This window comes from Oncorhynchus gorbuscha, linkage group LG01, assembly GCF_021184085.1.
Source record: "Oncorhynchus gorbuscha isolate QuinsamMale2020 ecotype Even-year linkage group LG01, OgorEven_v1.0, whole genome shotgun sequence".
Lineage (NCBI taxonomy): Eukaryota > Metazoa > Chordata > Actinopteri > Salmoniformes > Salmonidae > Oncorhynchus > Oncorhynchus gorbuscha.
This window is the reverse complement of record NC_060173.1, coordinates 55,602,576-55,625,903: the sequence shown is the minus strand read 5'-3', so window position 1 is coordinate 55,625,903 and position 23,328 is coordinate 55,602,576. Positions and strand designations below refer to the sequence as shown.

The 23,328-nt window shown below is 43.2% G+C and overlaps 1 protein-coding gene across 1 annotated transcript in view; it reads left to right on the top strand.

Moving 5' to 3' along the window:
* Positions 1–20,486, top strand: part of cspg4 (chondroitin sulfate proteoglycan 4) — a 110,062-nt gene extending 89,576 nt beyond the window's left edge. The window contains exons 6-10 of the mRNA XM_046357401.1: positions 1,146–1,344; positions 2,197–2,328; positions 3,768–3,928; positions 14,156–14,339; positions 14,787–20,486. Of these exons, the coding sequence (XP_046213357.1) occupies positions 1,146–1,344; positions 2,197–2,328; positions 3,768–3,928; positions 14,156–14,339; positions 14,787–16,666 (2,556 nt within the window). The 3' untranslated portion in view covers positions 16,667–20,486. The remainder of the gene's footprint in view (positions 1–1,145; positions 1,345–2,196; positions 2,329–3,767; positions 3,929–14,155; positions 14,340–14,786) is intronic.
* The last annotated feature ends 2,842 nt before the right edge of the window (positions 20,487–23,328 follow it).

The window sequence follows — 23,328 nt, the reverse complement described above, 5'->3', positions numbered from 1 at the left end:
AGCTTCCCTAGAACTGCTTCTGATTTAAAGGCAGGAAATGTGAGCATAGTGACCTACAGCAAATGATCAGGCATGACGAACAAGATGGTCCAGGCATCACTCTGACTGCCATAGATCCTGTTGGCCAGGCCCTTGCTACAGCTGTCTTCTATTAGGATATTTTCTCTCACTCCGTCTATCTTTCTCTCTCCTCTCCCTCTCTTTTGCTTTAATCTCTCTCGCTCTCTCTCATTTAATCTCGCTTTCTCTCTCCCTCTCTCTTTACTGGGATTTGGAGACGGATACAATTAAAACATTGACACATTTAATCATATTGTTGGCTTCAAAAGAAATGAGACATCCATTTTGTCAGATCAAGTTAAATTTGCAACCCTTCTTCCTGAGGAGAAACATCCATTGATTGTTATATAAACAATCCATTTCCAGCCCAATTTAGATATAACTTGCCAAAATGACTCAGGGAAATTTCTTGGGTGATAATGATGTAATGTTGCCATCTAGTGGAAAGTTAATGGAATAACGAATAATTTCATGGTGTACACACCCCCCGAAACATATTAACTTTATTGTCACGTACACTGGATAGGTGCAATGAAATGTGCTGTTTTACTGGGTCAACCATAGTAGTACAGCAACCCTGGAGCAAATTAGAGTTAAGTACTCTGCTCAAGGGACACATTTTTCACCTAATCAGCTCAGGTATTTTAACCAGCAACCTTTTAGTTACTGGCCAAATGCTATAACCGCTTGGCTACCTGCCACCCTATACAGTACTACCACCAGACAGCAGTAAGAAAGAATAGGTTTGGCAGAGCACAGGCTGCATTTGCAGCAATCGTCAATTTACATTGTCCATAGAGTACATACAAGTATATGGAGGCCTACATACAATATCATTTTTGGGGTATATAAAACTCAACTGGTATGCTCATACATATCTATTAAAAGTAGTTGAAACATTCTCATAGTTGCTGGTTGAATATGTCACAATGGGTATGATAAACATTCTAAACTTAAAATTTTGGAATATAATGCACATCTTGTTTTACATATGCTTTTTTGAAAATAGACTCACCAAAAGTTAATGGAGATGTATCCCTCTCCTTAACCAAGACCAAGCTCTATTCTCTGGGCTTCTCTCTCAGGTTTTAGCTGGAGAGGAATCGGACATCACCACCAGCATGTTGAATACAGAAGATGCAGACACCCCCATCAATGAGTTGGTTTATTCCATCGAGTCAACCATCAATGGGTTGGTGGCTCTAAAGGTGGAACCTGACGAAGAAATTCAGAACTTCACACAGGCACAAATTAACAATGGGGAAGTCATCTTTATCCATGAAGGTAAGGCTGTTTGAGCTTCTACCTACAGCCTCAGCTATCTCACTGACCCCAATTGACTCACTGGCCACAAATTCACTTTCAGGCTGATGAATCAGTCTTTGTCGAAATGTTGGTAAATAAATTATTTCATCGGAGCTACTAGAGTGTGCAGCTCTTTCTTTTCTTTTTAACGATGCAATTGGTATACCTTGTCTAAGACCTGAAAAACTGTGTTAGCTCCCAAGGCTTTAAAATAGCAAAATTAAGAAAGTCTCACACTCCATGTACAATCTCCCAACAATTTAATGGGTATTTACCAACGTTTTGGCATCACTGTGCCTTCCTCAGGGTAATGTCATGAATACTTGAACCAGGTTATGTAGACACACAGTGCAATTAGTGTAACCAATGACAGTAGTGAGGGGTGTATCATAATGATTAAGTTAATTCATTAAAATGAATTAGTGAAACTGTTAAAAAAGAGTATATGGCATATTAAATATATTACACTATTGTTATCATATAGAAACAATGGAATATTGTACAACATATTAGCATCAACATACATTATTGTTTAATTCAATTTCACATAATTGTGTATTTAATTTTTGTTACATGTAACCTTTTGGTTCAACCTTAATATATAATGAGCATCCTCAACAGAGGGAACATATTAGGTGTACGCTAATAAGCTGTAAATAACTTTTCAATTTATAAGACTTGTTCATAAAGGAACATTTGTTCATAAGGAGGCCCTGAGATCAAAGACCTAATATGTTCCCCCTGTTGAGGATGCTCCCTAGGCTTTGTAAGCTTTATCTTTGACTCTGATGGTCAACCTATGCCACCTACTATTCTGAACTGTTCCTTCAGGTCTGGAGTCTGGAGGCTTCAGTTTTACCGTGACAGATGGAGAGCACACCTCGCCTCTCTACCGCTTTGTCGTTACAGCTAGACAGCTCACCATCACCATGGAAACCGGGGAGGAGCTAAAGATCTTTCCAGGTGAGCTACCAAAAGCATGCTGGATCATGAAGTAGTGAACCCAATTTAACCAGACATTTATGATGAACAAATAATGGTCATTTCAAATTGATTGGATAACAAATAGGCCTCAATATCAGAAAAATAGTTCCATGGGTATTTTGTAGCCTACAATGAATACAATTGAGGATGTGTAATGTTTAGCTTTGTTTTCCCTTCTAATCCCCTTTTCCCCTCTTTAAATCACAACATGTTGACATTCCACATTTAGGCATGAAACACACAGAGAATCTCACTGCCGAGACTGCCTATTTTTTTTTCTCATGCGTCTAAATCTCTAAGCGGTATACCGATGCTTGTATCACTATCAGAAGCACGTGATCAATTATCAACCACCTGATTGGTTTGATATTGGTTTGGTAGAAGACAAAAGGGCTACACTGCACGCAACGCCATCTATAATAATTTGCTGTTGATTAAAGCTTCAAGTAATGAACCTATTTTTGACACAATTCGCGGGAAATGCTAAACTCTTCATAAAGGTTTATTTTCCCATCATTAGTACCAACCCGGTAGTGACGAACCTGGCAATGCTCGTCAGTGGCCAACAACTTCACTTTGAGCCAATCAGAGCGCATGAACCCGCAGATGGGGAGCAAGCAAGAGTGACAACAAAATGGGGAATAAATAGCATTTTCTTCATACATCCACAGTTTAATGTCATGAGCCAGTCACACATCATATGCAATGTAGGCTATGGGATGGTAATGCGCACAACACTGAATACTTCCTCCAAGCTAATTAACCACTGTAGCTAGTATTGACATTGTAATTCAATTACAATGGATTTAGTTTCCATGAAACAGCTGCCGGTGTTAGCTGCCATTTTAGTGCAGTGCCCTTAGCTAACTAGCTAATATGTGCTAGCTAGCGAATATGCTAACATTAGCTATATAGGTAAACAGTTGGCTATGGGCTGGCGCTGGCATTATGGAGAGTGAATTAAATTGTTTATTGGTCATCTTGCTAAGTAGTTATCTAGCTGTGGCCATCTGGCTAGTATCAACAAGGGCTTTCTACAAAATAGCAACATTAGCACAGTTAGCTAGCTAACATGGGAATCTACACCATAAACTAAGCAACACACATGGACATGTATTGCCAAACAACCCTACTGCCACCTTCTGGTTTGGTGTATTTTAACAAGGCTGAGTGGCTGACGTCTTTGCTGTGTGAACACAAAAGAGATTGACTGCCAACACTGTTCAGAGGTGCTAAGTACTATCGGCAGGCAAACGTTTGACAATTCTACTTGTGTCTGAGCTATTGGAATGTCTTGCCTTAAAGGCTTAAAAGGTGTCAATGAGAAGAAGCTAATAGCTACAATGACAGGGCATGTGTTTTATATCCTGCATTATATTCACTTATAGTGAACCTGTACCATTTTTACAATTTTACAGGAACAAGACATGCCATCACCAGTGCCATTTTGAAGGCAGTGACCAATGAGGATGGAGATGAGATAAGCTTCTCATTGGTCAGGCCTCCTCGCCTGGGAAGACTGATCTTAGCCAACAACAGGAACCAGTTTGAAGAGATCACACGCTTCTCTCAATCAGATGTAAGACAGAGGATCTCCAGATGACTGAGAATTATAATTTAATTTCCATTGTTCCCTCTTCTATTTTAAGAACATTCCAATGAATGGATAAGACATGTACTTCCCTGGCCTGTGGGAAAAGTGTCCAGTCGGTGCATCTGGTTTTCAATTTAGGATGAGTTTGGAAACCAATACTTAGCTAATGCTGTAAGAGACAAGCCAATGTCAACAGCCCTGATCATATCAGCAGGAAGCTATGTTCCATATTTATGTATATGCCGATAGGAAAAATAAAGGAAAGCTAAGGAAAATATTACATACAGTACATGCATCAAATGTAGGATCTTAATTTGATCAGTACTGACACAGCAAAATAAACTTGCAGCAACAGGATTGAAATGTTTACTCCATAATGTTGCTTGATCGGTGGTTAGGGTATTAGCTGGCCAAAATTAGGCTACATGAAAAGTGCAATACTGTTAATATGCGTGTTAGTGTGGGTTTTCAGTGAATTTACACTACCGGTCAAAAGTTTAAGAACACCTACTCATTCAAGGGATTTTCTTTATTTTTTGCTATTTTCTACATTGTACAATAATAGTGAAGACATCAACACTATGAAAAAACACATTTGGAATCATGTAGTAAACAAAAAGTGTTTAACAAATAATATATTTTATATTTGAGATTCTTCAAATAGCCACCCTTTGCCATGACGGCTTTGCACACTCTTGGCATTCTCTCAACCAGATTCACGTGGAATGCTTTGCCAACAGTCTTGAAGGAGTTCCCACATATGCTTAGCACTTGTTGGCTGCTTTTACTTCACTCTGCGGTCCAAACCATCTCAATTGGTTTGAGGTCGGGGGGGGTTTGTGGAGGCCATGTCATCTGATGCAGCACTCTCCTTTGTACAATAGCCCTTACACAGCCTGGAGGTGTGTTGGGTCATTGTCCTGTTGAAAAACAAATGATAGTCCCGCTAAGCTCAAGTGAGATGGGATGGCGTATCGCTGCAGAATGCTGTGGTAGCCATGCTGGTTAAGTGTGCCTTGAATTGTAAGTAAATTAGTGTCACCAGCAAAGCCCCCCACGCCATAACACCTCCGCCATGCTTTACGGTGAGAAATACACATGCAGAGATCATCCATTCACCCACACGCGTCTCAAAGTTGGAACCAAAAATCTCAAATTTGGACTCTTAACCAAAGGACAAGTTTCCACCGGTGTAATGTCCATCGCTCATGTTTCTTGGCCCAAGCAAGTCTCTTTTTATTATTGGTGTCCTGCAGTAGTGGTTTCTTTGAAACAATTTGACCATGAAGGTGTGATTCACAGCCTCCTCTGAACTGTTGATGTGTATGTTACTTGAACTCTGAAGCATTTATTTGGGCTGCAATTTCTGTGGCTGGTAAGTCTAATGGACTTATCCTCTGCAGCAGAGGTAACTATGGGTCTTCTATTCCTGTATACACCCCTACCTTGTCAAAAAGATTGGCTCAAATTTATTGAGGAAAGAACAGTCATACCTGTTAATTGAAATGCATTCCAGGTGACTACCTCATGAAGCTGGTTGAGAGAATGCCAAGAGTGCAAAGCTGTCTAGGCAAAGGGTGACTTTTTGAAGAATGTCAAATATGAAGAGTTTTGATTTGTTTAAATTTTATTTTACTACATGATTCCAAATGTGTTATTTCATAGTTGTGATGTCTTCACTATTGTTGTACAATGTAGAAAATAGTAAAAAAAATAAGAAAAACCCTTGAATGAGTAGGTGTTCTAAAACCTTTCACCGGTAGTGTATGTAAATCACAAAATTCATCTGCATCAACAAAAATAAAAACTTTTGATATTAAAACATGATTCACATTTTAATAATTTAGCAGACACTTATCCAAAGCGACTTTCAGGAGTAATTAGGGTTAAGAGCCTTGCTCAAGGCACATGGATATATCTTTCACCTAGTCGGCTTGGCATTCGAACTAGTGACTTTTTGGTTACTGGCCCAACATTCTTAACCGCAAAATAATGATACAAAATAGACTCTGCATACTGCATTACACAATGCATTCAGAAAGTATTCAGACACCTTTACTTTTTCCACATTTTGTTACAGCCTTGTTCTTAAAATTGAATAAATAGCTTTTCCCCCTCATCAATCTAAACACAACACCCCATAATGAAAATGTAGCAAATGTATTTTTTTTTTAAATGGAAATATCACATTTACCTAAGTATTCAGTACTTTGTTGAAGCACCTTTTTGGCCGCAATTGCAGCCTCAGGTCTTCTTGGGTATGACGCTACAAGATTGGCAACCTATATTTGGGGAGTTTCACCCATTCTTCTCTGCAGATCCTCTCAAGGTTGGATGGGGAGCGTTGCTCCACAGCTATTTTCAGATCTCGCCAGAGATGTTCGATTGGGTTCGAGTCCGGGCCCTGGCTGAACCACTCAAGGACATTCAGAGACATGTCCCAAAGCCACTCCTGCCTTGTCTGTGTGCTTAGGGTTGTTTTCCTGTTGGAAGTTGAACCGTCACCCTAGTCTGAGGTCCTGAGCACTCTGGAGCAGGTTTTCATCAAGGTTCTCTATACTTTGCTCCGTTCATCTTTCCCTCGATCCTGACTAGTCTCCCAGTCCCTGCAGCTGAAAAACATCCCCCACAGCATGATGCTGCCAGCACCATGCTTCACCTTTGGGATGGTGCCAGGTTTACTCAAGATATGGCGCTTGGCATGCAGGCCAAATTTTTCAATCTTGTTTTCTTCAAACCAAATAATATTTATTCTCGTGGTCTGAGTCTTTACGTGCCTTTTGGAAAACTCCAAGTGATTCAGTCTGGCCACTCTACAATGAAGGCCTGGTGGGTGGAGTGCCGGAGAGATGGTTGTCCTTCTGGAAGGTTCTCCCATCTCCACAGAGGAACTCTGGAGCTCTATCAGTGACCATTGGGTTCTTGGTCACCTCGATTGCTCAGTTTGGCTGGGTGGCCAGCTCTAGGATGAGTCTTGGTGGTTCCAAACTTCTTCCATTTAAGAATGATGGAGGTGTTGTTCTTGGGGACCTTCAATGCTGCAGAAATGTTTTGGTACCCTTCCCCAGATCTGTGCCACGACACAATCCTGTCTTGGAGCTCTACGGACAATTCCTTCGACCTCATGGCTTGTTTTTTTACTCTGACATCCACTGTCAACTGTGGGACCTTTATATAGACAGGTGTGTGTCTTTCCAAATGATCTCCAATCATTTGAATTTACCACAGGTGGACTCCAATCAAGTTGGAGAAATATTTCAAGGATGTTCAATTGAAACAGAATGCACCTGAGCTCAATTTCGAGTCTCATTACAAAGGGTGTAAATAAGGTATTTAGTTTTATGTTTAAAAAATTAGCAAACATGTCTAAACCTGTTTTCGCTTTGTCATTATGGGGTATTGTGTGCAGATAGATTTTTTTTTAAATCCATTTTTAGAATAAGGCTGTAACAAAATGTGTAAAAAGTCAATGGGTCTGAATACTTTCTTAATGCACTGTATGCTCCCATGTGTGGTTGATTGGTGTGTTGCAGACAAATTTTAGTGGTTTTGAAAAGTTCAGCTCAGGACACCATAACCTCAAAGAAGCACACATAGGCACATTCCAGTCTACCTTCCATCACATTCCCAGTCTAGTTACTGGCCCAGATCTATCTTCTACACTAGCTCAGTGGCAGTGGAGGCTACTGAGGGGAAGACTGCTCATAATAATTGCTGGAAAGGAGCTAATGGAAAGGCATGAAACATGTGTATTTGATCCAATTCCACCTATCTGCTCCAGCCATTACCACAAGCCTGCCCTCCCCAATTAAGGCGCCACCAACCTCCATTGTTCAGTGGTAATCTAATTTTACAATACAGGATGCTAAATGAAGATCATGAACATGTCCAGCCACAAATAAAAATCTATGACACAAATTAATCAAATAGATTACAAAACAGGCAAGATCAGAAAAGCACTTGATCAAAAGTTTATTTAGAAGTTTTTGATATTAATTACTCCTAATCTCCAGGCTCACATAGGGTTATGTTTATCATCCTCATCACTCAGAAACCAGCTACAGGGGTTTAAAAGTAAACACTGACACGGTGCTTATGTTGACTGGGTTGAAAGTAATACACACGCACACCAGACCTGGGTTCAAATACATGTGTATCTGATATTTATTTATTTTTTAAATCACTTTTTCACTTTATTTTCACTTTAACCTCGAGGTTCCAAGATGGCGTAGCAGTGAAGACGTGTTTGTTTGTGCTCTCGTGTACTTTTGTATTTTTCATATTTTTTGTATATATATTTCAATTTATTTTCAATCTCTTTTCGATTTTTAATTCGATTATACCTTCCGGTAACCTGCCTCACCCAATGTGATACGGAATCGCTATTATTTTCAATTTTAGAACACATTCAAGAACTTCCAGAAGCTAACCAGCAAATTAGCTACAAGCTATTTAGTCATTGTTAGCCACTGCTAGCGGCTTTTAACTTCTGCACAGATACCAGCCCTGTTTTTAGCCTGGATAATACTCGCTAGTCTACCAGTATCGGACTGTCTCACCACAACAACGCCGGATTCCTGCCGAAATCCCTGGACCACTACTTCTGATCTTCACAGCTAGCTTGCAGCTAGCTAGCTCACAGCTAGCTTGCACTCACCGTGGCACCCAGTACCGAAGCTATCCCTGAGGCCCACCTCCCGACCTACTCAGCTGTTCACCCAAACCCCACTCATACACGGCTAGAGCCCAATACTCCACCGGATCCTTGCTGTAAACTCTGGACCTTGGCACCGGATCACCGCTGCTACCGATTGGCTATAGAGTGGCTAACGCCACTGCCAAGAAGCTAGCACCAGTTAGCCATGTTAGCTGTGAGCCAGGCGCATCTCCTGGCTAGCAAACTAAATTCTACAATACTTCTTTTGCCATCTGGCTTGGATTCTCTGTCGACACGGCGCCCCGCCGCACCACCACGACTGGTCTGCCAACGAATACTCCATCCGCTGTGCCTTCAACTGGCCTCCGCCGGAGCAGACGCTCCTACTAGCCCCGGGCTACTAACTTTAACGTGGGCTGTGTCGCCCACGTGCTAACGTAGTGGCGGCTTCCCTGTTCCATCTACTGCTGCCCCCTGGACACTATGATCACTTGGCTACATAGCTGATGCCTGCTGGACTGTCCATTAATCACGGTACTCCATTCTGTTTATTTTTTATCTGTCGGCCCCAGCAGCGAACTCAGGCTCTGTGTGTAGTTAATCTGACCCTCTCTGCCTAGTCATCGCCATTTTACCTGCTGTTGTTATGTTAGCTGATTAGCTGTGGTTGTCTCACCTGTTGTTTTAGCTAGCTCTCCCAATCAACACCTGCGATTACTTTATGCCTCGCTGTATGTCTCACTCAAATGTTAATATGCCTTGTATACCGTTGTTTGGTTAGTTATCATTGTTTTAGTTTACAATGGAGCCCCTAGTTCCACTCTTCATACCTCTAATACCTCCTTTGTCCCACCTTCCACACATGTGGTGACCTCACCCATTACAACCAGCATGTCCAGAGATACAACCTCTCTTATCATCACCCAGTGCCTGGGCTTACAGTGGGGCAAAAAATTATTTAGTCAGCCACCAATTGTGCAAGTTCTCCCACTTAAAAAATATGAGAGAGGCCTGTAATCTATCAAAGGTACACTTCAACTATGACAGACAAAATGAGAAAAAAAATCCTGAATTTATTTGGAAATTATGGTGGAAAATAAGTATTTGGTCACCTACAAACAAGCAAGATTTCTGGCTCTCATAGACCTGTAACTTCTTCTTTAAGAGGCTCTTCTGTCCTCCACTCGTAACCTGTATTAATGGCACCTGTTTGAGCTTATCAGTATAAAAGACACCTGTCCACAACCTCAAACAGTCACACTCCAAACTCCACTATGGCCAAGACCAAAGAGCTGTCAAAGGACACCAGAAACAAAATTGTAGACCTGCTCCAGGCAGGGAAGACTGAATCTGCAATAGGTAAGTAGCTTGGTTTGAAGAAATCAAATTTGAAGAAATCAAACTGGGAGCAATAATATAATCTCCCTCGATCTGGGGCTCCACGCAAGATCTCACCCCATGGGGTCAAAATGATCACAAAAAAATCCCAGAACCACACTGGGGACCTAGTGAATGACCTGCAGAGAGCTGGGACCAAAGTAACAAAGCCTACCATCAGCAAGGGCATTGAAGATGAAATGTGGCTGGGTCTTTCAGCATGACAATGATCCCAAACAAACCGCCTGGACAACGAAGGAGTGGCTTCGTAAGAAGCATTTCAAAGTCCTGGAGTGGCCTAGCCAGTCTCCAGATCTCAACCCCATAGAAAATCTTTGGAGGGAGTTGAAAGTCCTCATCCTACTCCTCCTCTGTTCCACAGGTGATGTGGAGGTAAACCCAGGCCCTGCATGTCCCCGGGCACCCTCATTTGTTGCACACTCTGCCAACCCTGATGTCCTTGCCGTGTCTGAATCCTGGTTTAGGAAGGCCACCAAAAATTATGAGATTTCCATACCCAACTATAACATTTTCCGTCAAGATAGAACTGCCAAAGGGGGAGGAGTTGCAGTCTACTGCAGAGATTGCAGGCTAAGTAATGTCATACTTTCCAGGTCCATACCCAAACAGTTGGAATTTCTCATTTTAAAACGAATCTCTCCAGAAATAAGTCTCTCACTGTTGCCGCCTGCTCCCGACCTCCCTCAGCTCCAAGCTGTGCCCTGGACACCATTTGTGAATTGATCGCCCCCCCATCTAGCTTCAGAGTTTGTTCTGTTAGGTGACCTAAACTGGGATATGCTTATCACCCCGGGGCAGTCCTACAATCTAAGCTAGATGCCCTCAATCTCAAAAAATCATCAAGGAACCCACCAGGTACCACCCTAAATCTGTAAACAAGGGCACCCTCATAGACGTTATCCTGACCAACTGGCCCTCCAAATACACCCCACTGTCTTCAACCAGGATATCAGCGATCACTGCCTCATTGCCTGTATCCGCTTCGGGTCCGCAGTCAAACGACGACACCTCATCACTATCAAACGCTCCCTAAAACACTTCTGCGAGCAGGCCTTTCTAATCGACCTGGACCGGGTATCTTGGAAGGATATTGACCTCATCCCGTCAATTGAGGATGCCTGGTCATTCTTTAAAAGTAACTTCCTCACGATCTTACATAAGCATGCTCCGTTCAAAAAATGCAGAACTAAGAACAGATGTAGCCCTTGGTTCACTCAAGACCTGACTGCCCTCGACTAGCACAAAAACATCCTGTGGCGGACTGCAATAGCATCGGATAGTCTCCGCGATATGCAACTGTTCAGGGAAGTCAGAAACCAATACACGCAGTCAGTCAGGAAAGCAAAGGCCAGCTTTTTCAAGCAGAAATTTGCTTCCTGCAACACAAAATCCCAAAAGTTCTGGGACACTGTAAAGTCCATGGAGAACAAGAGCACCTCCTCCCAGCTGCCCACTGCACTGAGGCTTGGTAACACGGTCACCACCGATTAATCCATGATAATCGAAAACTTCAACAAGCATTTCTCAACGGCTGGCCATGCCTTCCTCCTGGCTACTCCAACCTCGGCTAACAGCTCCCCCCGCAGCTAATCTCCAGCTTCTCCTTTACCCAAATCCAGATAGCAGATGTTCTGAAAGAGCTGCAAAACCTGGACCCATACAAATCAGCTGGGCTTGACAATCTGGACCCTCTATTTCTGAAACAGACTGTTCAACCTCTCTCATATCGTCTGAGATCCCCAAGGATTGGAAAGCTGCCACAGTCATCCCCCTCCTCAAAGGGGGAGACACCCTGGACCCAAACTGTTACAGACCTATATCCATCCTGCCCTGCCTATCTTCGAAAGCCAAGTCAACAAACAGATCACTGACCATCTCGAATTCCACCGTACCTTCTCCGCTGTGCAATCTGGTTTCTGATCCGGTCACGGGTGCACCTCAGCCATGCTCAAGGTACTAAACGATATCATAACCACCATCGATAAAAGACAGTACTGTGCAGCAGTCTTCATCGACCTGGCCAAGGCTTTTGACTCTGTCAATCACCACTCAGTAGCCTCGGTTTTTCTAATGACTGCCTTGCCTGGTTCACCAACTACTTTTCAGACAGAGTTCAGTGTGTCAAATCGGAGGGCATGTTGTCCGGTCCTCTGGCAGTCTCTATGGGGGTGCCACAGGGTTCAATTCTCGGGCTGACTCTTTTCTCTGTATATATCAATGATGTTGCTCTTGCTGCGGGTGATTCCCTGATCCACCTCTACGCAGACGATACCATTCTGTATACTTCTGGCCCTTCCTTGGACACTGTGCTATCTAACCTCCAAACGAGCTTCAATGCCGTACAACACTCCTTACGTGGCCTCCAACTGCTCTTAAACGCTAGTAAAACCAAATGCATGCTTTTCACCCGTTTGCTGCCTGCACCCGCACGCCCGACTAGCATCACCACCCTGGATGGTTCCGACCTAGAATATGTGGACATCTATAAGTACCTAGGTGTCTGGCTAGACTGTAAACTCTCCTTCCAGACATCTCCAATCTAAAATCAAATCTAGAGTTGGCTTTCTATTTCACAACAAAGCCTCCTTCATTCACGCCGCAAAACTTACCCTAGTAAAACTGACTATCATACTGATCCTCGACTTCGGGCGATGTCATCTACAAAATTGCTTCCAACACTCTACTCAGCATTCTGGATGCAGTTTATCACAGTGCCATCCGTTTTGTCACTAAAGCACCTTATATCACCCACCACTGCGACCTGTATGCTCTAGTCGGCTGGCCCTCGCTACATATTCGTCGCCAGACCCACTGGCTCCAGGTGATCTACAAGTCCATGCTAGGTAAAGCTCCGCCTTATCTCAGTTCACTGGTCACGATGGCAACACCCACCCGTAGCAAGCGCTCCAGCAGGTTTATCTCACTGATCATCCCTAAAGCCAACACCTCATTTGGCCGCCTTTCCTTCCAGTTCTCTGCTGCCTGTGACTGGAACGAATTGCAAAAATTACTGAAGTTGGAGACTTATCTCCCTCACCAACTTCAAACATCTGCTATCTGAGCAGCTAACAGGATCGCTGCAGCTGTACATAGTCCATCGGTAAATAGCCCACTCAATTGACCTACCTCATCCCCATACTGTTTTTATTTATTTACTTTTCTGCCCTTTTGCACACCAGTATCTCTACCTGCACATGACCATCTGATCATTTATCACTCCAGTGTTAATCTGCTAAATTGAAATTATTCGCCTACTTCCTCATGCCTTTTGCACACAATGTATATAGACTCTTTTTTTCTTTTTTTCTACTGTGTTATTGACTTGTTTATTGTTTACTCCATGTGTAACTCTGTGTTGTTGTCTGTTCACACTGCTATGCTTTATCTTGGCCAGATCGCAGTTGTAAATGAGAACTTGTTCTCAACTAGCCTACCTGGTTAAATAGAGGTGAAATAAAATACATTTTAAAAAAATAGTCATTGAGCATTTTTCAAATACACAACCCAAAACAAGTACTTTTATTTGAGTGTTTGAATGGTTATTTGTATAAATCATATTCTGCTAAATCGTATTTCAAATACTAAAATACAGTGACTCGCATGCATTTAACCCAAGTATTTAAAAATTGTATTTGAAAATACTGTGTATTTCCAAATACATTAAAATATTAAACTACTTATCTTTTCAAATAAAATATATCTGAATATGTCCTTTGTCCCAATACCTTTGTCCTCTAAAATGGGGTGACTATGTACAAAAGTTCTGTACTTTCTTATCTACACAGTTCACCAAGGCTGCACTTTAACCTCATAGTTATTGTATAATTTCAAATCCAATGTGCTGGAGTACAAAGCCAAAAACATTTGTCATTGTCCCAATACATTTGGAGCCCACTGTATGTGAAAGTAATTGAGATATTTGAACCCAGTTCTAACGCCCACAAAAACACGCTCGCTCTCTCACTCACTCACAAACGCGTATACAAACACACAGCTACCTGGGTCGTGTTCATTAATTAAGTGCCAAACTGAAGATTACATGCTGAAACAGGGAGGGACTACCAGGTCTTGTCTAATGAGAAATGCTCATTTTTGTTGCTAAACATTTAAAACGTTGCCTTAATGAACAATGTCCAATCCTCTGCTCTTCCCCACAGCTGGAGTCCGGGGCCGTCTTTTACGAGCACCAGATGCCTGAGGAGCCCTTCTGGGTGGTCCGGGACTCTGTAGAGCTCCTGCTCTCCTCCCCTCCAGCCCCCGCTGTGCATCACGTCCTCCCCATCACCGTGTCCTACTCCGCAGCCAGCCACAACATCTCCTCACAGCTCTGGAAGAACAGAGGTAGGTAGACCCACATGGATCTGGGCAGGTGCCATGTCAAAAGTGGTGGATACCAAAGAAAATGGTGTCCAGGTCAGTCATTGTATGGGATTCAAGGCGTTTTACAACATCTAAAAATGCAGATAACTGTGTACTAGCACTAGTGACTATTCCGGTGGTTCTATTCTACTGAGTAAGATAAATCAAGCTGACTTGACATACAGTATGTATTTGACACAGGATCTGGCTGTCTGTTATCAGTGTAAGATATGTGTGTCAGGCAGCAGTTTGTAAACAAAATGTTCTTTAAACAATATTGCTATTGCAGGTTTATTGAATCAGGTCTGTTCATGGCATAATTACAAAGAAGCATTACAAGAAAATAAAGTTATTTCAAATGTCATAGAAAGAAAGGGTATGTGGCCCTATACATCAATGGATAATCTTGTATGTTATTTTTCTTTTCAGGTCTGGACATAGTGCAAGGTCAGAGGAAGGTGATTGACAGTTCCATCCTGGACGCCTCCAACCTGCTGGCCAGCCTCCCCGAGGCGGAGCGAGGTCCCTTGGACGTGGTCTTTGAGGTGCGCCGCTTCCCGGCCCATGGGAGAGTCACCCTGGGGGGCCTGAATCTGCCCCAGGGTGCCCCCTACTTCATGCAGGAGGATGTGGCGCAGGGCGAGCTGGAATACCTCCACGATGACTCTGGAGCCTCCGTGGACAGCTTCTCCTTCCGAGCCCGGCTCAACTCCCAGGGCCGCGGCACCCTTCCCCCTTCCCCAGCCCAGGCAGTGGTCCTGGAGGAGGTCTTCAACATCTCGATCCGGAGAAGGGACTCTAGTCCTCCAGAGCTGGTGAGCTTGGACGTTCTTCTGGAGGTTCTCCAGGGCTCCATGACGGTGATCACCCAAAAGTACCTCAACACCCGCGACGAGGACAGCACGCCCGATGAGGTGCGCTTCACAGTCTCCAAGGCGCCCACCAACGGGCGGCTGGTGGATGCCACCAAGGGCGACCACATCTCCACGTTCACCCAGGAGGCGGTCAACAAGGGCCAGGTGGGCTTTGTCAGTGACGGAAGCCTGTCGGACGGCTTCATAGAGTTCACTGTGTCGGACGGGAAGCACCACACTGAGCCGCACACTCTCCATGTAGCAGTCCTGGCCCGGACGCTGGTGCTGGCCAAAGCCCCAGAGATCCAGGTGCTGCAGGGGGACGACGAGACCCTAGTGACAGAGGAGATGTTGAGGGCCACCACAGGTGGCCCCAATGAGGAGGAAGTCCTCTACAAGATCACCAGTGTGCCCAAGTACGCTGCCGTCATGGTGGACCGGCAGCCCACTTCGGCCTTCACTCAGACGCAGATAAGGGAGGGCCGGGTGAGCGTTCGCTTCATCAAGTCCACCTCACCCCGGGACAGCGTGGCCTTTGTGGCCCGGAGCCGGGCGGCTAATGTCTCCTCTGTCCTCAACATCACGGTCAAGCCTCTGGCCAACATCCCCCAGGAACTCCTGCTGCCACAGGGTGCCACCGTGCTGCTGGACAAGAAGCTGCTGGATGCCACGCCGCTGGCCAACAAGACCCGGACATCACCCACCTTCAGCGTCATCCAGCAACCGCAAGGCGCCCGCTTCGTGAGGGCTGGCGGGAGAGGGCCAGAGGGAGACGGCCAGCCCGTGGACACGTTCACCCAGAAAGAACTGGATGAGGGACGTGTAGCCATGGAGATCCTGAATGGAACAGGAGGCAGCCAAGCCCAGGACGTGGCTCGCTTCCTGCTCAAGGCCCACGGGGTCCCTCCAGCTGAGTGCGTTCTCTCCTTCAAGACGACCCCTTACAACGCCTCAGCGGTCTACCCGGCCACTCTCCTTAAGGTCCCTAGCGGGTCTGCATGGTCCAATAGCAACGACCTCCCTGGAGGGGCGGGGTCCCCACGCATCACCCCAGCCAGCCCTCGCTGGAGGGGCAACATGGACTGGCCTCATGGAGGAGATGCCCCTACCACTGCCTACACTGACAAAGACTCCCATAGGAAACCAGTGGTGTCCAGGAGGAACAACCTGTGGTCCATCCTCATCCCCATTCTGATCCTCCTGCTCCTCCTCCTGCTGGTGGCCATCTTGGCTTTCTACTTGGTGCGTCGCAACAAGACGGGCAAACACAATGTGCAGACGGTGGCTGGCTCCAAGCCCAAAAACGGAGAGATCAGCCAGGAGACCTTCCGGAAAACCGACCCGGCCAATAACATCCCCATGTCCCAAATGGACTCCAAAGATGCCGACCCGGAATTGCTGCAGCACTGTCGGACAACGAACCCGGAGTTAAAAAAGAACCAGTACTGGGTATGAGAGTTGACTGATTGCTTAGACATAGGAAACAGAGAGGAAGATCCTCTACCATTTTGAATGCGGCCTTCTTGAATCATTCCTTTTCAGTGTTAAAGTCCTTTTTGCCATGATAGTATTAAGAAATGTGTATGTTTTGATATCATTGGACATTTCACTATCACATATTAACGTTGTGCCAATCCTCAGGTCAAGAAACACTGAATATTTCCATTGGTAAAAATGTCACCATTAAACTTAAGAGGGTTTTGCCTAACACATATTTATTTTTAGGACAACTGCTGGACATCTATGATGTACTTTTTCACAGGGCACAAATGAGGACATATTGTGCTTGCTAAAAATTTGTGTGCTGCCACAATATATTCAGTATGCTATTATAGGACAATATTACTAATTTGACTACATAAACAGATTTATTTGAAGTTTTGGTAATAGTTTTATTGTAGTTTCGCTTTAACAGTAAAGGTGGACAAGTGTGTACATAATTCAACTCAATAAGGTAGATCTATGCTGTATGAAGGAAAAGGAAAAACTGCCTTTTGTTTTAGATTATTATTCTATAAATGTATTTTTGACCATGTATTTTTTTTTTTGCTTTGTTGTTCGGCCCCAATTCAATCTAACTTCTGTTGCAGTATTTACAAAGCCACATATGACATTTGTCCTGTTGTAGAATCAAATCTGAGGGGTTTTGGACACCCCTTCAAATTAGTGGTTTCGGCTACTTCAACCATACCCGTTGATGACAAGTATTTAAAACCGAGCACACGGCCATGCAATCTCCATAAACAAACATTTGCAGTAGAATGGTCCATGCTGAAGAGCTCAGTGACTTTCAACGAACCTACATAGGATGCCACCTTTCCAACAAGTTAGTTAATCAAATTTCTGCCCTGCTAGAGCTGCCCCGGTGAACTGTAAGTGCTGTTATTGCGAAGTGGAAACATCTAGGAGCAACAATAGCTCTGCCGCGAAGTCACACAAGCTCACAGAAAGGGACAGCCGAGAGCTGAAGCGCATAGCGCTTTAAAATCGTCTGTCATCGGTTGCAACACTCACTAACAAGTTCCAAACCACCTCTGGAAGCAACGTCGTCCGCACAAGACCTATTCGTCGGGTGTTTCATGAAATGGGTATCCCATGGCCGATCAGCCGCAACCAAGCCTAAGACCACCATGCACAATGCCAAGCTCGCCGTTATTGGACTCTGGAGCAGTGGAAACACATTCTCTGGAATGATGAATCATGCTTCACCATCTGGCAGTCCAGATAAGAAGAACACTAAACTGAAAGCAGATATTAAAGAGCATTTAGATTACTACCTGCAGTTTTTTCACACTAAAAGTTTAGAAATATCTCAACTTAGTGTTTAGAACTAAGAAGAATCCTTAAGTTTTGCCATTGAGTTTAGGTTGTGAAAAGATCTATTTGGCGCTACTGGAAATATTATTGTAAATCTCTGTTCAAAAGTATATAGATGCATTACGAATAATGTCTGTTCAACCAACACTGTTGTAACTTTATTTGATGGATCAAGAAATGACTACAGGGGTGTTTGTTGTTTCTAACATCCCAAAATTTGACTTATCTTTGTCCTCAGCTGGGCTGTCCCTCTAAAGTGGCTGTGTAGTCAGCCTTAAGTGTATTTCCAGAGGTTCTCTCTTAAAATAACTGCACAGCCGGGCTGCATACCAGTTATTTTGCCCCCCCCCCTTCCCTCCACCCCTCCTCCCCTTCACTCTTCACTCGTTGGAAGACCACCACCCCCATCCCATTGGCTGGCATACAGTGACTACATGGCCCAGATCAAAAGCCAAATCAAGCCCTGTTTCCCATCGGGGCGTCCACCCTGGCAATTTCCCACCATAACCCCAGCCTCTGGCCTCCTCCATGGTCTGGGGACGGGGTTGTGCGAGACTGAGAGCTGTGTTTTCCTTGGCTGTATCTGGCTTTGTAGTCTGACCCAACCCACTGCAGGGCCTCAGACACTCACATGCATGCATGCACCCACGCACACACACATGCACACACACACACACAACCTGTTATGTTTGTTCCTTGATTAATGATAAACCGGGGTGTAGGTTTAACTACTTTTAATAACGAGATACTGTATATCTTTATATATAAATATAATCCAAATAAATGGCTCTGGTTTTGGTTATTTTTCCAATACCAAATAGACTACCCTCACAGGAATATACTTCAATTGTTCATATGATGTCACAAGTGTCTCAGGGCAGTAATTGTGAAAAGATGCTCCCTAAACATTGCTAAGGCAGTTTTGATTGAATTGACCCTAGATCTTTCAACCAGCTTTTAATCGTATCATATCATTTAGCCTTTCAATGCTAAAGAGTTGCTCAAAACTGAACCACTTGCTTGGATTCACAGGACTGACATGACACTGATGACAAAAAACTGCATAGTATAACATTTCGGCACCACAGACAGGACGTGACTCACGAGTGGCTGTCTTAAAAGCAACTCTATTGGCTGACAAGCAGCGGTGAGGTCATTTTCAACTGCCAGAGTTTTATTTATCCCAGCCTGCAATTAATGTTTAATAAAGGCTCTGATTTCTATATGTGAATTTGAGAGAAACGTCTGTGATAGGATAGGTGTTTTACCTAAGCTCCACTGGTTGGATCATGTAGTATAGCACATTCTGTGAGAGGTTATTCTCTAGCTTGGTCCCAGATCTGTTTGTGATGTTTTTCCAACTGCTATGGTTGTTGTGATTTGGCAAGACAGCACAAACACATCTGCGGCCAGGCTAGGTAATTCTGTGCTGATGAGATTTTGTGTCCCATTAGCGGCTTGCATTCCATAATTAAGTTGGCCAGATGAAGGTACAGTACAATCTTGCAATTTCAGGAGATACCGTGTACAGCTTATGCCTTAAGTAATAACACTCAAATTGGCATCACATCCTGGTGGTGTTGAAATTTGTATCTATAGACTTAACCTGAAAATTAGCACACACAAAAATTCAAGATAGACATTGATGGACACGCATAGTTTGAGTAAGAAACTCCATCAAAATAACATTAAAGCAGTTATTTACTGTCAGTGCACTGCAGGGTGTTTTCCTTTCTTTTGATATAGTTATCTGATAGAAAATAATAGGTCGTAAGTCATATCAACCACAATTTACAGAAACGTGTATTATTTTACTGTTACTACATTTACTAACCAAATGTCCTCTTTAATTTAATTTAACGGTGGCTATTACCTTGTATATACTCTGTTGCTTTTAAATGTAAATTAGCTGCTGACTGTTGTGAAGTTGTCAAATTAGGAAAACATTTGTTCAGAATTAGACAATATAAAGGGTAAAGATAATTATCATATTGTTTGATGAAAATAAATGGGCCTGAAGGTTAGTATCGTTACAAAATCTAACAGTATAACACATTTTGGCAACAGTCGTACATTTATTTTCCTTTGAAATGACTATATACAGTGCATTCAGAAAGTATTCAGACCTCTTGACTTTGTCCACATTTTGTTACGTTACAGTCTTATTCTAAAATGGATTTGATTGATTTTTTCCTCATCAATCTACATTTTTTTTTAAATATCACATTTACATAAGTATCCAGACCCTTTACTCAGTACTTTGTTGAAGATCCTCAAGCTGTGTCATGTTGGATGGTGAGTGCCACTGCACAGCTATATTCAGGACTCTCCTGAGATGTTCGATCGGGTTCAAGTCCGGGCTCTGGCTGGGCCACTCAAGAACATTCAGAGACTTGTCCAGAAACCACTCCTGTCTTGGCTATGTGCTTAGGGTTGTTGTCCTGTTGGAAGGTGAATCTTCGCCCCAGTCTGAGGCCCTGAGCGTTCTGGAGCAGGTTTTCCTCAAGGATCTTTTTGTACTTTGATCCGTTCATCTTTCCCTCGATCCTGACTAGTCTCCCAGTCCCTGCCTCTGAAAAACATCCCCACAGCCTGATACTGCCACCACCATGCTTCATCATAGGGATGGTGTCAGGTTTTCTCCAGACGTGACGCTTGGCATTCAGGCCAAAGAGTTCAATCTTGGTTTCATTCAGGTGTCTTCTGGCAAACTCCAAGTGGGCTGTCATGTGCCTTTTACTGATGAGTGGCTTCCATCTGGCCCCTCTACTATGAAGGCCTGATTGGTGGAGTGCTGCAGAGATGGTTGTCCTTATGGAAGGTTCTCCCATCTCTACAGAGGAACTCTGGAGCTCTGTCCGTGACCATTAGGCTCCTCCTGATCACCTCACCAATCAAGGCCCTTCTCCCCCGATTTCTCAGTTTGGCTGGGCAGCCAGCTCTAGGAAGAGTCTTGGTGGTTCCAAACTTCTTCCACTTAAGAAGGATGGAGGCCGCTGTGTTCTTGGGAACATTCAATGCTGCAGACATTTTTTGGTACCCTTCCCCAGATCTGTGCCTAGACACAATCCTGTCTACGGACAATTCCTTTGACCTCATGGCTTGCTTTTTGCTCTGACATGGACTGTTAACTGTGCAACCTTATATAGACAGGTGTGTGCCTTTCCAAATCATGTCCAATTAATTGGATTTACCACAGGTGGACTCCAGTCAAGTTGTAGAAACATCTCAAGGATGATCAACGGAAACAGGATGCACCTGAGCTCAATCAAGTCTCAAAGGGTCTGAATACTTATGTAAATAAGGTATTTCTGTTTCGTATGTTTAATACATTAGCCAAAGTTTTTCACTTTGTCATTATGGGGTATTGTGCGTAGATTGATGAGGAAAAAACTGTATTTAATCCATTTTAGGATAAGGCTGTAACGTAACAAAATGTGGAAAAAAGGAAGGGGTTTGAATAGTTTCAGGATGCACTTGTATGTACCAGTATTATATCTATTTTCTTTAGATAGCTACACATTACCTTGTTACTTTTAGAGGCTGTTGCTGTTTTTGTTTTGTTTTTAACTATTATCTGTAGAGCATGATATTACAGTATAATATTGGTATCAGATACACCATTCAGGAGATAGCTCAGGAAATGTCTGAATTGTGATTCCTTTTACAGTATTATTATAGGCAAGGAGCCTTGTTGTTTTGTTTCTGTTTAATTGATTAAGTCCATGCCTTGATGGCTATTTTGTAAATGTTATATTTTTAAATACCATTGCTTGTGCATACCTCATAGAATAAAAATAACTCTTTAAGACTAATTTTTTAAATTTGATTTGCAATGCTAATATGCCATATTTTCTATATTTGCACTTTTCCGCAGTTGTCTCTTTCCCTCTTTCTGTTGAGGGTGTCTTTGCATATCACCCCTAATATGTTTCTGCTTTTATTTATTTGTTTTGGTCACTTCTGCCATAAATAGACTTGGTTATTTGGTTTGTCAGAGGTGTACTTTGTAAATGCAACCCAACAACATGCGCCTTAAATTGTCATAAAATTCCAATCCTCAGACAAATAAAGAGTTATGTCCATGGAATATGTCTTTGAGGTTGTTTTTGACTGTTTTATAGAAGATGATTTATGCAGGGAGGCCTTTGTGTGCTCTAGCTCTACTGTTACATCAGTTGCTTGGTGACAGGTAGCTCTACTTACAAAGACTCATTGGTTGAGTGATATTTTATTTTATTTCACGCAGAGAAACTTGTATACATTTTTTTTACTCATCTGAAAGAATTGAAATTACTGTAACTGAGTGCAACTCAGATTTTTTTAGGGTGTCATATGTGCTATTTGACACCAGGTGGCGTAAGGGTGAAAGTGGAATTTTCAAGTAATGACGTATGTATAGGCATTCGTCAGCATTTAACAAGCCGTTCAGACAATTTTTTCCTATGAACAACCTTTACTTTCAGGGCTTATTTCTGCTTTTTCTGTCTTGTCAAAACAGCCCTCATGCTTTCATGCTAGTGTTCTGGATGTGCTTTTCAATTATATGCTACTGCACCCTATGAGTTTCATAACTTCCTAGGCCAACATACATTTAGATAGCTGTTTCTGCATGTGTTTGCTTTGCTTATGTCTTACATCATGGACAAACAATTGGATGGAACAGTACAGTATGTTTCCACAGAGATTATGTCATGGTAAATTGGTTACACCCTACACCAACTTCACTCCCCAAACTGGGACTTGATATCGAAGGAAATGCTTTTCTTCCTCCTACATTCCTTTGTTGTCTGTTTTTCTTCTATTCTGTAGCAGTTGGAGGAGGGAGGGGGAGGGAGGGAGGGAGCATAGACTTAGATAGACACCACATCATTGTATCTGTTTCATTATGGCGTCTGAGGCCATCTCCATGTTAAAGTAGTTAATTTTCTTCTTCTTCTGCTTCTATGAGTTGGCAAACAAACTGAAAGGGTGCATACCGCCACCTAGAGTGTGTTGTTGGAACAGGTATAAAGCTAAGGTTGATGATTTACTGCCACCTGCAGTTCTGGAATGTTTGCTCACAAGTTTAATTTATTGGCTGACCCCTCATTACCTGGATGGAAATCATGTGATATTTCCTTTAGCCATAGGAAGTCCCACCCAGTTGTCTACTTCAAGATGGTGAATGTCCTCAATGGCACTGCCCAGGATAAAACAGGCTTTTGAGCAGTGGAGTCCTCTATCTTTCTCCATGGGAAAGACAGACAGAGAGAAAGAGCAGCTGATTGCTGTCTGTGCTACAATCAGCCAATCAGTCT